Below are 17,988 nucleotides of genomic sequence, written 5' to 3'. Positions count from 1 at the left end.
CTCTGGCAACTGCTGGCGTCCAATAGTCATCTTTGTGAGGATACTTAGTTGTTTCCAAACTTGTGACTAATGTCTGTTTGACTGTATATAATTTTAGCAGCTTCTGTTAGTTCAATTTTATCCATGAAATTAACGACTAATTATGATTCAAGGTAATTTGAACGCTGTGTGTGTTGTGATGGGTGGGTGGAGAGGAGCAGGGGAGGGGTAAATATACTCTTTAAAGGATTAAAACATCCAAGTCTCCTTTCTGCTGTGGTAAATAACAAAACACTTTTTCAGTTTTCGTTTGCTTAGTCACAAGAGCCTGTGTGCGAGCTGTGAGCTTCTGGATAGTTTTGAACCGAGGCTCAGATGTCGAACTGCCAAAAGAGCTTATCCTGATTACCTAACAGAAATCACAGTAAGCAGCTAAAAGGTCTGCCAGTATGTTTCTAGTTTTCTCAAAAGACAAGGAGGGTTCATTGTTTCCCACAGGAGAGCAGAAGCCACTTCCTCACATAGCCAGGTCCTCCTCTGGTGTGTAACTGAGGTCTCATTCCACAAACGTGATGCTGCTCCCGATGCCAGAGGAATGACATGAGTGTGTGATTGCAGTGAGGCTCTGGGGTTTCCGCGAAGTCCGGTCCAGCCCTCAACTGGGGCGGAGGGACCTCTCAGGACAACATGTAGCAAGTGGACAGGGCAGAAGCATTCATCTTTCTCGATTATTAATTGCAATTTGTCTATCACTAATTTGAATGCACTAAAATAATGCGGAGATGAAGATTTCTTGACTTAAAGAAATACGAAAAAAAAATCTCACCTTTTGGGATCTACAATTTTGTAGAGTTTTCCATTGTGAGTCTGGGTCACACTCTTACTGCTTGATAGAATGTAAATTTCCCCTGTGTAGAGAGAAATGCAGTAAGTTAATCCACAGTATTGCAGGCCTCACTTTCTATTGCCCAGCAGATGTTTTATATATACAGTATATGTTTGTATATGTGCACGTGTATGTGCGCGCACACACCCCCTCAGGAAGGTCCCCCGCCTAAAGGCTATGACAGAGTCTCGCATGTCTACCTTCACAGTACACCCAGATTCTGCTCACTTCTGTCCGAATGCCACTGCTCCTCCAGGGCAAGCAGATAGTAATTCCTCACCTGGATTATGGCAACAGTCTCCTAACAGATCGCCCGGCTTCTATCCTTGCCCTTCTATGTCTTCCCTCGACACACAAGCCAAAGTGATTCGTGTAAAGCAAGTCAGATCCTACGAGTTGGATCACACTCTTGTTCTGATACCTTCCAATGGCTTCTGCTCTCTCTCAGAGCAAATCTAAGTTCTGACAGTGGCCTATGCCCGCCCCCCCACCCCTATCGCTCTGACCTCATTTGCAGTGTTTTACCCCCTTGTTCACTCCTTTCTGGCCTCACTGGCCTCTTGGCTTCGAGCACACAGGCAGGTTCCTGTCCCAGGCTCCCACCTCAGGTTCCTCTCTTAGGGAGACCACTCGTAGGTTCACTTTCCACCTCCTCCTTCAAGCCTGTGCTTAAATATCATCGTTCTTGACTGTACTGTTTAAAATTGCACTTGTGCCAACCTCTGGCAATCTCCACTCCTCTTCACAACTAGATTTTCCTCATGAGCACTTATTACCAACTGACATACAGTATATATTTTTTAAAAATTTACTTTGTCTTTGTTCAGAATGTAAGTTTCATGATTACAGTTTAGGTTTTTTATCTGCTGCTGTCCCCGCAACACCCAGAACAGAGCTTTGCACAGACAGAGGCTCAGTAAATATCTGTAGAATGAGTGTCGAATGGCAAGTTTTGTCCTGATTTATTCTGCCCAAGACTGGAAGGTTCGATGACCATGTTGTCACTGATAATTGATAATTTGAGGCCAGATGGAATTGGGGTACTTTTTTTTTAATGTTTATCTTTTTAAACAAATAAAAGTAAAAATTTGGAAAGAGAGAGGGAGAGAGACCCTGATGCTCAGTCCCAACTCTCCCTCTCTAAATCCTGGTGCTGGGCTGTGTTCGTGATGATGCAACAGAACAGACCCAGTACCCGGTCAGGCCCGCTCTTGTTTACTACCAGTCCTTCCATATAATTCAGTGCACAGAGTGGATCACACGACTAGGGAATCAGAAGCTGTACTTATGATTACATGTTTGTAGGACTTTACATTTTCCATTTGGTTCTTGTTCATGAAATAGTCCTCGATTTAATCTATATTTCTCTATTCTACTCTAGTATCATGTACTAAGCGAACCCTACTACTTTCTTACTTCTGAAACAGATATTACGGGTTTTACACTAAAAACACAGACACAACAGAAAAAGTAAAAATAAAGTTAAAAAGCAAAAGAATGAAGTGAAAAAATTAATACTTATTTTATCAAGTACTTTAGATAGTTTATCTCGTTTGATCCTTCTAACAAGCCCATCCTGATTTTATAGTTAATAAAAACATATAGGAAAACCAGACTCTCAGTAATTTTTTGTTTCAAAAAATGCAAAAACGTACTCATTTTCTCATATGGCTGTTGATTAAGTCCAGTTTCGCATTAGAGCATAATTCAGTGAAAGTATATTTTTAATTCTGAAGTATACACAATGTCGTAGCTTTTGGACAGTGTAAGGATTGTGTACGCTTCATTTGTTAGTTCTGCTCCCAATATAATATTAAGTGTAGACAGACACTTGAATATTTTAACCAGTGATGCTGCTGCTGCTAATAAGATGACTGATGGTAAATCATTTGTAAGATCTGGGGAAATCAAAATGATTCCGTCACAGCATCTAAACATTCATCTCTAACACTGTCACTGGCAAATTAATCCTAATTTGTATTTCAAAATAAGAGTTTGACAATGAAGTTTAAGTTACAGGAGATTTAAGAGAAAAAGGGTATCTTTCAGGGTCCTATGAGTGGGGAAGGAGAGAATCAGGGGAAAATTAACTGGGAAATGCTGCCAGTGCTGGAACAGACTGGGTTTCTCTTCTCTGCAATATGTGTTATGTGCTTCAGGAATCTCGTCTGAGTTCCTTGTTAACCTAAGCAAATGGCGTGGAACCATTTCTGATGAATCCTCCATTTGATATAGGAAAACCAAGTCTGCACTTCTAGAGAAAATATTCTGATTTTGATGGGGGAAACACTCTTGCTTAACACTGAGAAATTCATCTCTGATGTTATCAGGACATAGCAGTCTTGTTTGTCTGTATATTTTCCTTTAAAGGGAGTCTTTATGAAAGTTACATTTATCTCTGAAATTTAAAATTAGTAGCAATTTCACTCTTTGATCACATTCCAATTTCAACTTCTTTTTGCAGATATTTTGATAATGTACCAACAAATAAATTGTATGTTATCCCATAGATCATCAGTGAGAAGATAATTGCTGTTCTGTTGCAAAGCAGATCTGAAAACTCAGATTATTTTGCACAAATTTCATGCCCAATGGACCAAAAAAAAAAAAGGAAATAGAAGATAAGGTGAAATTCAGACTGCAACAAATTTTTAATTTATCCCCAGAGGCATGGATAAATGGGAAGGTTTTCAGATAGAAAATATAAACAAATGACTCGGATGCATCAAAATATTAGTAGACATTTAAAATTTCCCCTCTCGCTTGGTCAGCATGGCTCAGCGCTTGAGCATCGACCTAGGATCCAGGAGATCGAGGTTCGATTCCCGGTCAGGGCACACGTCTGGCTTGCGGGCTCCATCCCCTGGGAATTTTACTGGACGAGCCTAATAAATAACTGGACCATCTGAAATTTCTACAGGAGGCCATCTCTGCTCCAGGTTACATTTCCAACACAGACAGGATGAGAGGGTTATGTTTATCCTTCAGAGCAGAACAAGACCTCTCAGGCAAGGGAGTGAGAATGGACCTTAACAGAAATAGTTTGTACGGTACCTAATTCGTCTTCTCCAAATCCCAGTATGTGACCTGAAAAGTAGCCTCGACAGGAACCGCCGTTGCCGAGACAGAGTGGTTTTTCTTGCCATTGCTTGGTCACGGGACTTTGCTGCAGAGTTAAGAAATTCCTGCAACACAAACATACCATAAACCTACAGTGAAAACATGCCTTTGCTTAAAAAACACAATCAGATGTCTAAAATAATATTCAATAAATAATTGTGCCATAGGCCTGGCTTCTAAAGGGAAAAATATTATAGCCCATAATGTGTGTGAATTCTGTGAAAATCCCATGTGGGGAGAAAGTACTGAAAGACAGGATTTTGTTTGCTGGGGACACTAAAAGTACCTGAGTGTGAGAAAAGCCCTCCCCTTCATCCAGAGAATGATACGTACTTCCTCTCCGGGACTAGTCTCCATGCTGAGCTATTAATCAGAGAGAGGGACAGGGGAGATCAGGGGGTCAGTACACTTTTCTAGTTCCTTGTAGCGACCAAGCATATCAGCTCTGCCATACACCTGAATGCCAGCGACTTGGGAAATAAGATTCTTAATTTGGGTTTTGTCACAGAATTCCTTATACTTGTTCACAATGTGACCTCTAAACTTTAGGCAAAAATTTAATTTTGGAGCATTCCTACCAAATGAGTCTAATTAACTTGCCCAAAGTCCTGAAAATCTGGCAAAAGCAAAAGTCTGCAGCCTTCCAAGATAATCTTTAAAATATTTATAAACTCATGTAAAACCATAGTTTTCAGATGACTCATTATTATGGTAAATTTACGGTAAGGATGAAGGGAAGAGCCTAAATAATGTGAAAAGTCCTTCTGAAGACTTCTCTGCACTTAAAACAATTATTTTATGAGCCTGATCAAGTCTGTTCAAAAAGTATCTCTTAGGTAGTTCTGTAAACCACCATACATAGTGGAACTAAAAAGAAATAATATTTGTGTGTGTCCCAGAGTTGACCCCCAAAGGGAGACACTCATTTGAATACTTTACGGCAGTCTTTCCCCTAATCAATGGCTATGTCATTTGATATATCAAATGTTGGTATTGGGACACCTACCCATCACGGTCTCCAAACACGTAGCTTCCGTACAGCCTTTCCGACTGGCAGCCTCGGTAAACAAACCCGCCAACCAGAGGACCGTTGCTGAATGGCTTGAATTCTAAAAGCGATGGCTCACTTTCTGGAAAGAAATGAACATGGCATTAGATCAGATGAAGCATGTTTTCATGAAGCAAAGGTAATGTAGGCCCAGCAATAATTATTCCAATCATTTACTTTAACTCAGAAGTGTGTTCCATCATGCATGAAGTGGAGCCTTGCTATAGATATTTAGTGAAAATAGTTACTCCTTTTGCTTAAATGGTATAAATTTAAAGGGCTTCCACATACAGCTTAATGAGATGGGAATGCTTTGAAATGCTTGCTGTTATTATAATTGCCAAGACATAGCAAGTTTTCAATGCAATTAGAATCTGGATATTTTTTGGAAATCATGGTTATTTACTTTAGAACCAAAAATACTTAAAAAATACTACTTAATTTTTTAATATTGAATTTTTTTGTAAAAATGCTTCTGTCTATATTTAGTACATTGAGCCAGACATTATATAAAATGTTTAAAAGTTCACACTTTAGTGAAAATAAAAGTATAGTGCATAAGAGGTCTTTAAAACCACATTTACACGTTAAAACAGTCACTTAATCAAGTAATATCTTCACTTAAAATATTTCAATAGTTTTGTTGATAGAGTTGTGTGGTTGACAAAGCCAACTGCAGTCATTCCTTTTGAATCACATGTGTCTGGACATGACCTCACTCTTTCCAAGCACGTCATTCATTATACCCTTGAATACAGGTATGCTAATTGCAACGGAAAAGATCTGAATCCAGTTGCAAATCAATCTGAAAACGACTTCTTACTTCTTAAGTACATTATGTGCTTAATATCAATAAATCACTATCAGCGGGCAGTCTTTCAGGCACAAACTTTTGTGGAAAGACAGTCATTTTAAAGTCCTCCCCCCTCTCTGTGTGATTATGATGAACATAATATTATAAAAAGTAGAAGAGAGAGGTTTCAAATAACTAGTACACTGAGATGTAGACGATTTGAATGACTGAGGACATGAACTCTGGAGTCAGGCAGCAGTTCAGGCCTTGCCACTTCTGTCTTGTGATATTTAACCTTTCTGTGCCTGTTGCATAAGGCTGTTCTACGACTGAAATGAGTAAAGTTTAAAAAGTGCTTACTACCATCACTGTGGCTGTGGTTATTTGTTGCTGTTTTCACTTTTATTGAGGTATAATTGACAAATAAAAGTGTAAGATATTTAAAGTGTACATCATGGTGATTTGATATACGTATATGTTGTGAAAGGATTCTGTGGATGTGTTTTTAGTACATAAGTGTAGGGCTGCCAATATTATAACCAGTTTTAGCTAAAACCCCAATGAATGTGCTTGTAGAATTTAGCTTAATTTATAAATGCAGATGCAATTCCATCAAGCTAGTGATTCATTAGATTTTTCCCCCAAACCACATTATTCTTTGGTTTGGCTTTTGTAAGATGTGCACAGGCGCGCACACAGACACACACACACACACACACACACACGAATACCTGGGGGGGGATAAAGTAAAATAACTGGATATCACATAAACTAACACAGCTGCTTCATTCCTGGTACTGAATAAATATCTGTATTGAAGGGGTAAATAGGAAGCAATCAATTTAATAATCTTAATCTACTATGTTCCCTGAATCATACTATTGGATATATTACTTCCTCAAAAAGTAGTAAATAATAAAACATTGAAAGATGTTAAGTATCTTTGACTTCGTATTATCCAACTTTATATTTTATATGTATCTCAAAATAACTCCAGTAGTCACACTAAAAATAATGTCTAAACATCCCATTCCCAGGACATGGTTTTACAAGGCTATTACTTTGTTTTCTCTAAAATAAACACATTTAAAAAATTACATTCTTATTTGAAACACTTATAATTTTCCTAATTGCTAAGACTAGCATGCTGGTTATTGAAAAATTTTTTACTTTTAACACTTGGTTTTTCCTCTGTATTTAAGACGTTAAGACAAGTTCCCCCTTATATATTAAATAAATAGAAGTTATTCATCTTGATCCTCAGATGAGCAAAATATAAACTGCTAACTTTTGAAGGTCCATTAAATTTTTTGGACCTACAGAGCACCATTCAATCCATGGGAAGGGTAATTACCCAAATGGAACCCCGAGGGCTTGTAAGAGTCCCTGGGCCTTTAAAAAGTGAGCAGTTTACTCCCTTGCCACTGTTGGGCCAGTGTTTTCATGCTTCCCCAATGCTCATTCTGCAGAAATCCTTTTCTCTTTGATTAATATACTAAAATAAGACAAAACCCAAACTGAAGCAAAACCAACAAATGGTGCTCTACTCACCATAATCTTTCCCCTTTATTATCTGTAGGATTCTGGCGGATGATCTGTTCTTTCCATTGGAGTCTGAACAAAGTATTGTTAAATTGATGTTTATGTCAGTGGGATGTCGGTCCACAGCACATCTGCGTAACAAAAGGGGGGACACCCATGAATTCCTACGTGTGTCTTCCAAGTTCAGACTGGAGAGCTCTGACAGGAGTCCTTTGTGGGCTGGCGGATCCTTTGGGCTATTTAGTCTGGATCCTCTAGAAGAGGCTGAAGGAAATGTCCTGATGTGTTTGTGTACTCTGCTGAAGCCTGATGATCTCTAGAGAACAGTTCTTAATTTCTCTTGGTATGTCCCTCCACTGTGAACGTGCACACTGACTTCAAACCCTTGTTAGTCTTACTAAGGAATATCGCACGTACAATAAACTGGTAAAGTATTGGAAGCGGAGTCAGCAGCGGCAGCAACCCACATGTGCAATATACAATGTAAAATTAGTTGTAGTGTCAGTTTTGCGTGTCTGTCCTCCATGGAAGCGCTACATTCTGAAACTCAGGCTGCTCTAACAAAGGAAAGTGTGCACTCCAATTTAGGGAACAAACCAAAGCTGGTCCCACAACCAGCGAGGTCTTTTAGTTGACTTTAGTCTTCATGTTCTGGGCCAGAATTTTTCTGTGACTTAAGTCACTGACTCTAAACTCCATGAGGACAGGAGCCACTTCCAGCTTCATCTCTGTATCACCTAGTTCCAACCTGGGAATCTAAAAAGAGCTCACTATTTATTCAATGTTTAAGTCAATGAGGGACTACGCGTGAGGAGTTTGAATTGGGGGAAGAATAAAGTTGAATAATATAATTTTGAAGTTCTCACAAATGTGGAAGACAGTGTTGCATTGTTTTTAGGTTTCCCAAACTTTGTCATTATTGACACGTGGGTGGGTGGTGGTGGTGGTAGGGTGCTGTCCTGGGTATTGTAGGATGTTTAGCAGCATCTCCGGCCACTACCTGCTAGAGGTCAGTACCATGATCCCTTCCTCCCAAGTTGTGAAAACCAAAATGTTTCTAGACATTACCAATGCATCCATTGAAAAATCACTGTTTTAGGCAAATGCACACACACACACACACACACACACACATTAAATCATATACACACATTAATGATTTAAAACCCTTGGAGCAATTAAGTAAATTAAAGAAATAAAACAATCAGAGAAGGTTCCGGGTCTTAGGCAATGACGTGTTGAAATTATTTGAACAACAACAAAACAAAAACTATTGCCTCCAAATGCTCCCATTCATAACAGGGAAACTATAAGCCTGACCTGCCAGAGATGGGTTAGCTGTTCTGTGGCAAACAGTCCCTTTATTGTCCCCTTTAATTTGAGGATTCACAGAACACAATGCCTGGCAGGGATCATGACATCGACATGCTGTGACTTAAGGTGGAACTAAATCCATACAGGGAGAGAAAATTTTCCTGTATTGCTTTTCTTTTTAAGATGAAACTGTAACAACAAAAAAAGGTTTGACCTGTTTCTAATAAGAGCCAATGGGGAAGAAAAGGCCAGGTCTCCCTAAGGTTGCATTGCTGGGGGCCATGAGAGTTTTTACTCTGGCTGAATGCTAGCTGCACTGAGAACCACTTGACCCTTTTAACCTTTAGTTTCTTATGTAAAAAAGAGGCTGAGAGTGAAACTTCTCTGTATGACACTATAAAGGTAGATCCATGTTGATACACATTTGTCCAAACCCATACAATGCACGACACCGAGTGGACCCTAATGTAACCTGTGGGCTTGGAGTGATTATGAAGGGTGATGGAGGCTCCTCAGTTGTCCCAAAGGGACCACTCTGGTGAGGGGGGCGGGGTGGAGCAATAGTGGGGGAGGCTCCGCATGTGTGGCCGCAGGGGGTATAAGGGAGATCCCTGTACTTTCCAATTAATTTTGCTGTGAACTTAAAATTGCTCTAAAAAAAATGTAAAAGTCTTTAAAAAAGGGGGAGAGGGACCTCGCAGCACTCCTGAGAGGCCTAACAAGATAAAGAGGGTGAGATACTTAGCTCAGTACCCTGCACCACGGTGCTTCATAAAAGTCAGCTTAAAGTCTAGCCAGTAATTATTTCAGTTTCCTTTCTGCTTTATTAAATGTTGCAGCGTAACCTCGGAGGGAGGCTTGAGTGCGCCTTCCGCCCTCTGCCGCCAGGGGAGGCGCGGCCCCTGGGCCGGGGCCCTGCCACGCTTCGGGTCGGCAAAGTGCCTCCCACCGTGTTTTTACACGGACGGTCCAAGACCCCCGGGGAGGTTGCACGAAAGCGCCGGCGGGATTGCGGTGACTCAGGCTGCTGGACTTCAAAGTGCTGCTTTGTGGTGGTATCTGCGCGCTCTGAGCTACGGGAATGGAATGTGACAGTTTCCTCCACATCCTGAACCCACCTTAAGTATTCCCTGTCGCCCAGATTTTAAGATCTGCTGAGATGCCAGAAAGGAAATGAACTGTAGACGTGGACTTTGATGGAGGGGAGATGAAGGGCATGAGGGATTATAAAAATAAAAAGTTTGAAAACTACTCACCTTGCACACAGTGAACACTCAATAAACATTAAATAGCAATAATACCTTAGCTAATAAATGAATAAATGTGGCCAGATAGGCCTTAGTATGACCAGCAGATCACGGATTGGAGGAAGCTTTCACCACAGAATTGCTGTATTAGACTTCATAGCTTTTTAAAAGTGTACCCCAAATTTATCACTCTACATACTTCTTAGGGTTCCTTTCTTTATGGTTCATTATAGTAAGTAGTCAACATTTCATGGAGAATTCCTTTAGTATGCGTAATTTTTTTCAAGGAAAAGAATGTTAACATTTAGTAAATTCCTTACAAATTGATACTGTGTCATCATATATATTAAGTGAAGCTATGATAATAAGAACTATAATTTATTTAAAACCCACCACCTGTGTCAGGCACTATTTCATGCTTTACTTATAGATACATGCTTTTAATCCTTGCAAGGTAGCTCCTACCACCCCCATTTAATGTGTAAGGAAAGTATCACTTAGATGGATTTAAGGAGGCAAATTAAAAGGTTTATCATCTCTCTGATTATTCAGATGGAAGTCTGAATCATGACGCCTGGTCTACCAGCATTTCTCTAGTAACAGCCCTCCAAAACTTGAAGGCGGCTTTTCCCCATGCATTTGTCCTTTTGTGTCCAATCTGCCTTCTAAATTTGCTTCGTGCTTAATTAACAGAAGAGAGTGCTCAATACTGGCTCGGATAGGAGCTGGTGTCACATCAGGGACACAGCCTCGCACCTCACTCTTGGCTGCTCGGGCCTGGACCCGTCTTTCTTTCCCCAGTTCCTGACTCCCGGCCTGGCTTTAGGGAGCCAGGGGCCGGCGGTGCTCTCACCTGCCTGGATCGTGGAGGCCGTGGGCAAACACTTCGGGGGGCTGGTTGGTGCTGTTGAAGTGCGGGTTGCTCCTTGGGATGGAATAAGGCACGTTGCACATGTCCGTGTCTACGTCCAGCCGCAGGACGGAACCCGTGAAGTCACTGAGAAATTGGAAGACAACGTGAGTGCCTTCGCTTTTGTTACGTGTTTCACCTAAACCAAATGCAGAGAGGCTGCTCTACAGACCCTCCCCCTGCGTGCGACAAAATTATTCAAGTTCCATATGGTGGGAAACAAAACGAGGGGCAGTCTAGTAGCAGACAAGTGGCCGAAGACTGCAGCCTCAGGAGGGTGCTGCTGTTTGCGTCTGTCCTCTTAATTTTTCCCCAGCTCGTGTATTTTGTGTCCCGCAAGAAACTCCATGGAGTGTGTCAGTGCGATCTGCAGAGTGGCGACGGCAGCAAGGACGCACAGGGCAGCGGAGCCGAGGACAAGGGGCTGAGTGTGTCTCAGGGCTGCGTGCGGCACAAACCACACGGCGCTAACTCATGTCAGGACATCACAGTGTGGCGACTTTCAAAAGTGGCACATCAGCATGCTACTGAACGCCTCTTCCTGCCGCAAATGCAGACACTGACAGCCCAAGTTAAATGTTTAACCAGGGTGACACAATTCAAAGGCTACTTTTCACTCACTGGCTCTGACGCTTTTTCCTGGCGCTTACAGCATTTTCCCATCGAGTGGGAGCCTTGTGTTTTGTTTTACCTTAACCCGTCCATTTCTTCCATATCATCCAGCGTGATCATCCCGTCCCCGAGGATGACGTACAGAAAGCCGTGGGGGCCGAACAGCAGCTGTCCTCCCAAGTGCTTCCTGTGGAGCTCGGCAACCTCCAGGAAGACCCTGGCGGTTCTCAGATCAACCTGATGGGGGTTCTTCCTGCATTGGGGGGGGGGGGGGACACAAGACCGCGACTGTTAGGGCGGCAGGGCGAAGCCCCTGGAAAGCAACGAGTGCACACCTAGGGAAGCAAACACCTGGCCTGTAAATAAGGAAACACATACTTAACTGGGGCTAATAAAAGTGACCGAAAAATTACGTTATTTTCCAACTTTCCGAGGTAGCATTTAGGTTGAAAGGTAATTGAGGAAAAGTGCCAAAGCTATCATTTCTCTCAGTTCTCCTGAAAGACACCCGTGGGGTTTTACGCAAGATGGAGATTATGGGTTTAATTATGGCCACCGTGTGGCTCTTTCTCTGTAACGTCTAAACAAAAAAAAATCAAGATGAAGACCTATAGAGAAAACAAGATTGAAAAATATGTATGCTGCGTGCGTGTCGGTGATACCTGGACACTGTGTACTCCACAACTCGAAGAATGTGGTCATGCGGCCCGATCGCCCAGCGCTCCTGGTTGGTGGTGTAAGACACATAGAGCTTTCCGTTTTTCTTGTAATTGGGGTGGAATGCAAGGCTTAGCAGACCTCTTTCATCTCCTCCCTGCAGTCAAATGAAAAACACAAAGAATCGCAAAGTTAATTATGTTCTTTATTGTGTTTCAACTGGAACCCCCAAAAGAGTCTCTTTCTTCCTTCTGGATAATCTTTGCCCAAGCTCTTTTCTTTCCTTCCTTGCCTACTGCACAAAAAGGGATTATAAAACATTTCACTTTGCGGAAACTCTTTAAGGGTTAGAACAAGCCAATTGTCTCGCGTGGTTATCTATGCACAGGACCCTTACACTACTTTTGTCGAGTGATTTGTGTTCATAATCTTTGGGAAGCGAGGAAGACAAGTTTAAGAGCTGGGAGAATTCTCTGCCGGGTTACTAGGTTGCTTGTTGTCCATGGAAGACAAATAAAAAAGGCTCATAATCAGCAGTCACTTCTAATCCAAGTCTCCCAAACCTAAAACACAGTGTGGGCTGCCAACTCCCACTGTCTTGGCAATATGTTTAGAAAACAGTGAAATTGCTTGTGTAATATGTAAACCTTTGTTTTACCCCGGAGGCATCTGCATCAGTTGTCACAACGATGGTGGTCTGTTCATCATCGCTAGGTAATAAGCAGCCTCGGTCTATCTACACAGAAATGAGGTATTTTTACATGTATCCCCTTCACTGCTCAGAGTTTTTCTTTATAGAAGGATGGGGAAATGGGAGGTGAGCTAAAAGCCAGGGCTGGGATGGGGGTGGGAGAAATCCTAGAGAGGAAAGGGGACACTAGGAAATAAAAATCCCAAACAACTTTCTTTTGTTATTATATGAATGTCAAGGACTGTGTACATTAGGCATGCCAAATGCTGTAACAATTAAAACATCATCATGTTCTTAAATAGAAAGGCATTTTATCTTTATTTTCTGCTAATTCAGCTTGAAACTCAATATGGTCTTAGCATTTGTTTTATCCCACAAGTAGTCTAGGAATTTCTTTAATGAAATCAAAGTATCTAAAATTATCTCCATCAGAGATGCAAGTTTACCGTCTAGTAAATCAGCATTTCCTCTGTAGTTTGGTGAGTTATCCACAGAGGTGATAAAGTGACATAGAAATTGAATGCCGCTAGTACATCACCTTATACACACTATTTCACGAAAAACACTTTTTTCTCCTATGGCAAAAAGCTATAAATTACTCCTTAGAAGTGTTAGAGGAGGGGAATAATCTCTACTAACTACAATTTCTTCACAGCATTATGCTCAATAATTGAGGCACTCTTGTGCTTTTTGTCCCCGGAATAGCACTTGTTGCTAGCAAAGCATAAAACTGTATGTAGTTTGTAGTCTACACTGATTTGAGAATTTTAAGTTTTACGCATAAAAGCTCAGTTTTAGTAAACATTGTTGATTGGTTTCCTGGATTAGAGAAAAAAGTGCTTTCAGATACGCGCCATCCGAAGTGGAAACATCCAAACTTTAAAATTGGCTAACAGACCAGCTCTCCAGGATCAAATAAGAAAGTCGACAAAAATATTCCAGAACTGCCAAATCATTGTCCAAATGTTAAAAAAGTCAGCCTCTTCATCTGCATAGTGCAATATGCTTAATATTAACTTTAATTAAAAGGACAATCTCATTGAAGGGTTAAGGCTCTAATGACTATGATTATTGTATGAGCCTCGATTTTTCCAATTATCTTGTTATGATGACTTTAATATGGACTTGATGTTGCTATTTTTCTATTTATATCTTCATTAAGCAAATATCTCTGGCCTTTCTTATGAGACTTTGAAAGCTGGGATGTGTAACTAAGATTCGGTTATAGAAAAGCCACCGCACACTTAAACCTCCTTGAGGGACGTATAAGGAGGCCTGGGGGTGGGATTTAGTTTGTGGTTATTTCCCCTTCTGCTTCGATTTCCCTGTGAAGCAGTGAGTGCAGGGAAAGGACTGTGTGCCTGCTTCATGAATGTTTGTGCTCCACTCCAAGAAGCTTTTGTTGAAAGTAGTTCTTTTGTAGTCTTTCATCAAATCATCTGAGATACAATTGGAGTTGGATAGCAACATGGTTTAAAACTGTGCTGATTGCTTTTCAGGAATTAGGGATGTAGAATTCATGTACTGTGGGAAGCCTGATGGGAAAAGAGATTTACACAAATCACAAGTGTCACCTGTCATGTGAATGAATTTGGGGACGCTATTGACATTATGAAAGTGCCAAATATGGAAACAGAATGAGACATCTGAATGACAAGAAAACAAATCAAAAATGCAATTAAAAAATTTTCAGGTTATAAGATTTACATTTGTTTAAGCATTACATATGATTTCATATTTTTTACATGTAGGTGTATACATGCCTATCGCATATACATACATATGTATATCCCTCTCTCTCTCCCTCCCTCTCTTCCTTCCTTTCTTTCACATCTTTTAACCATTAACTATGATTTCATAGTTTTTAAGCAATGTCCGGGTACAAAGTAGTGTTCTGGTTTAGAAACATGACCAATAACTCTTATTTCAGAGAATTACTCGCTTTCATAACTATATTGATGAAACATTTAATGTATAATGTAAATATCCTAGAGCGTCTCTTGAAATTTGCTTTTCAAATTATATAGTATGACATGATTCCTAAATGTTCAGAAATCGGAAAGGAGGGATACACTACCGTCCGGAGATGAAAGTATTGATAGGCTCACGCTGAACTTGGATAAGCCTCCACAGTTAGGTGATCTATTCAAAGTACGTTCCCAGCAAATCACTATGTACCTCTCAAATACAAACCCATCTTTGAGGTCTGGGTCATTTTTCAAGCTCTCTATGGAGAAGTATGTTGACTGGGCATTGAAGGTTTAACTTTGGACCAGGATCTGAGGCCTCCAGAGCTCTGTGGCTGCTGCAACTGTAGCCTTCACACCAGGACACTGCTCCAGCCTGAGAGCCCGGGCGTTGGCCCCCCGAGGCAGGCCTGGCTAGCAGACCAGCTCTCCAGGATCTCAGAAAGCCCTTGTGCCAATGTTACTGACTCTCTTCTAACTCCTTCCCATCCTTTCACTCATTATGTGGAATTCTGTGGAATTAGAATCATGCACTCCTCCCAAAAATGTCAAATTACAGAACTGTTTCTAGCATGAGGAGAATGAACCTCTGGGATTAGTTCATCCGAGCTGCTTAACGGGGAAAACGCACAAAGAGAATGGCAAATGGAAGATGCCTCTCAAAAAGACACTGATTTCTAACATTATACTTTTGAAAACTGTTGACTGATGTCCAAAATGTTTATCCTTACCAGTGTGAACAGCAGCCATTTGTCCAAATATGAACGTTATACTTGGACTTCGTTAATATGGAATGCTCTGGGTGCGCCTTGTGCTTCTAGGAGTGTAATCACTGCTAGAATCAAAGGGGCAGCAAGTAATTTACACATTTGGGTTGCCTCACCCGAGCATCCTAAGCTACCGTGAGACCCCCATTCCTTTTCGCTCAGCCCTCCTATCACTGCATCTACTTCCAGACAGCCCCACCCCAAGCACGAATGACTCCTCAAAATCAGGTGGTTGAATCATTTGAAAATAATGTCCCTATACACTCTGGAACTTTGAAATTGACCCATGTTTCAGAGTAAATCATAACCACCCCCTACCGCCACCCCTAGGAACTCTAAATAAGTAGTTAACTGCCATTCAATTATCATCCAGCTCTCAGGAGAAATTTCACAGGGTCAACAGGAAAGAGGCAGTCCTCCCCCTCAACCAAGAGTACTGATGACTGTAATGTAAGTACGAGATCAGATCTAGCCTTACAGTTTGGGGGTGTATACTCTTCCCTGGTGAACAGATGAAAGCTCTAACCAACTGACTGAGACCGTTCCTGGTCTTTGAAGAAAAAACAAAGTATGTAGTATTTGAAAAAGAGAAGTGATCACAAAATGATTATACCAGAAAGTATTTTTTTCTTTTTTAAGAGAAACTGCGGGGCGTGGGCATTCACTGTGATATTGTTTTGAAGAAGACATTCCCTTCATACTTTCAGAGGGGTTAAAGCTCATTTTTTCTGATTGCTGGCCTCTTTAAAATGTGCCTTAATCTCTTTCAAGGAATGTGTATTTTAGGAAACAGGACTGGGCAGCACTGAACCGGAAGCAGCGTTGTCCATTTTTTGCATAGTTTTTCTTAATGACCTTTTGGCAAGTGACTGGCTTCAAGTTCAGCAGTCTACAAAGCAGCCCTATGGCGTTGAGAAATCAATGAAACATCTGTGAAAGTAAACAGTGTAGTGTTAGGTTCAAGATATTCCTTGTTACTGCCTTGTTGGGAAAAAAGTTGGTATTTAGCATTCATCCACCAAATATTTAGTGAGCACCTTACTGTGTGTTAGGCACTGTGCTTGGTGCTAGAGCTAAGACAGTCATTAAACACCAACCCCTGCCCTTAAGGAGCTTATGTCTGGAGGCGGATACGAAAGTATGGTTCTCAGCTGTTTTATTCCCACCACGCTTTCTTATGATGCTGATTTTGAGGGAAGGTTAAGCAATGCTACACTGTTAGAAATGTGCATGGCCCAAAGACAAGTATTAAAGAGAATAAATAATAATTCGGGCAATGCTGACACACAGGCTGATTTGTATATTAGCACCTGAGGTTTCTGCACGCAAAATTTGGTAAGGAAAGAAAAAAGCTTGGTTGGGTGAAAGCTAAATTACATCAAGAATTAGGCAGTTTCTGCAAAAAGTAAGACCATCTTCTAATTTATTTTATGCACATGACATGGGCACGAAGTTACGAATGACTTCCAGTAGAACTGTATTGTTGTCCTCTTAATAATGAAGGAGCTTCTAAGAATTACCATAAGAACAGAGTGGTGGTCATTTTAATTCTCTATAAAATATATACTTGCATGATAAGGCAAGTCATCACATTCCCTTTATTAACGGTCGTTCCCATGCCTATGTTTCGCTGGCACGCCCCAGGAAAGGGGCACGGCGAGGACTTGGAGATTAACATGGGCCCCTCTTCGTGCAAACCTTTGCTTCCCTTAGACTAGAGCTGTTTGCTGTTCAGAAATGTAAAATAGGTGTGTTTCAGAATTGTTAGTTCAAGCACAGTATCAGACTGTATTCATTTTTCTATTGCTGCTATAAAAAAATTGCCACAAACTTAGCAGCTTGACACCACGCAAATCTATTAACCTAAATCTGTAGGTGAGAGTCCAACATGGGTCTCGCTGGGCTGCCATGAGTGTGCCGGCAGGGCTGTGCTCCTTTCTGAAGGCTCTGGAAGATAACCCATTTCCTTTCCTTTCCAGCTTCTAGAAGCCATCTGCGTTTCTTTTCCTTGTTTTCAGAGCCAGCAGCTGTGGGCCGAGCGAGTCCTCGCACAGCACATCCCGGGCCTCCGGCCTCCCTTCCCTCCCGCCCACTCTTCAGAATCTGTGATGACAGAGCTCCCCCAGGTCACCCAGGGTAGTCCCCCTCTGCCGTCTCTAGCGATCTTAGCTCAAGGCAACCTTACTTCCCCTTCGCCATGCGTGGGAGGTGACATAACATAGTCACAGGTCCTGGAGATTAAGATGCGGACAGCTTCGGAGGAGGGCATTCTTCTGCCCGCCACTTGGATATATGAATCTGTGTTTTCAAAAGGACCTATTTATGGCTGACTTGAGCCATCTTGGCCATGCCCAAAAGTGAGCACCCCGAAAAAGCTGACTGGTGAAGGTCACCTGTAAGTTTATGAGGAGATACATGAAGAAAGCTCGGGCATTGTAAGCACTCACTTCAGAAG

General features: G+C 41.4%; 2 protein-coding genes across 7 annotated transcripts in view; one reads left to right on the top strand and one right to left on the bottom strand.

Moving 5' to 3' along the window:
• The window catches only part of HHIP (hedgehog interacting protein), an 81,012-nt gene that overhangs the window by 12,923 nt on the left and 50,101 nt on the right, over positions 1–17,988 (bottom strand). For all 5 annotated transcript variants that reach the window (XM_081137055.1, XM_081137056.1, XM_081137057.1 and 2 more), the window contains exons 5-11: positions 12,114–12,265; positions 11,531–11,704; positions 10,783–10,926; positions 7,378–7,499; positions 4,992–5,115; positions 3,920–4,050; positions 806–887 (exon numbers count right to left, since the gene is read on the bottom strand). In XM_081137055.1, the coding sequence (XP_080993181.1) occupies positions 806–887; positions 3,920–4,050; positions 4,992–5,115; positions 7,378–7,499; positions 10,783–10,926; positions 11,531–11,704; positions 12,114–12,265 (929 nt within the window). The remainder of the gene's footprint in view (positions 1–805; positions 888–3,919; positions 4,051–4,991; positions 5,116–7,377; positions 7,500–10,782; positions 10,927–11,530; positions 11,705–12,113; positions 12,266–17,988) is intronic.
• The window catches only part of ANAPC10 (anaphase promoting complex subunit 10), a 234,293-nt gene that overhangs the window by 179,966 nt on the left and 36,339 nt on the right, over positions 1–17,988 (top strand). The gene's annotated exons all lie outside the window — the stretch shown is intronic.

The sequence above is a fragment of the Miniopterus schreibersii genome (genome assembly GCF_964146895.1).
Source record: "Miniopterus schreibersii genome assembly, chromosome: 4".
Taxonomy (NCBI): Eukaryota; Metazoa; Chordata; class Mammalia; order Chiroptera; family Miniopteridae; genus Miniopterus; species Miniopterus schreibersii.
This window is presented reverse-complemented; position numbering and strand designations above follow the sequence as displayed.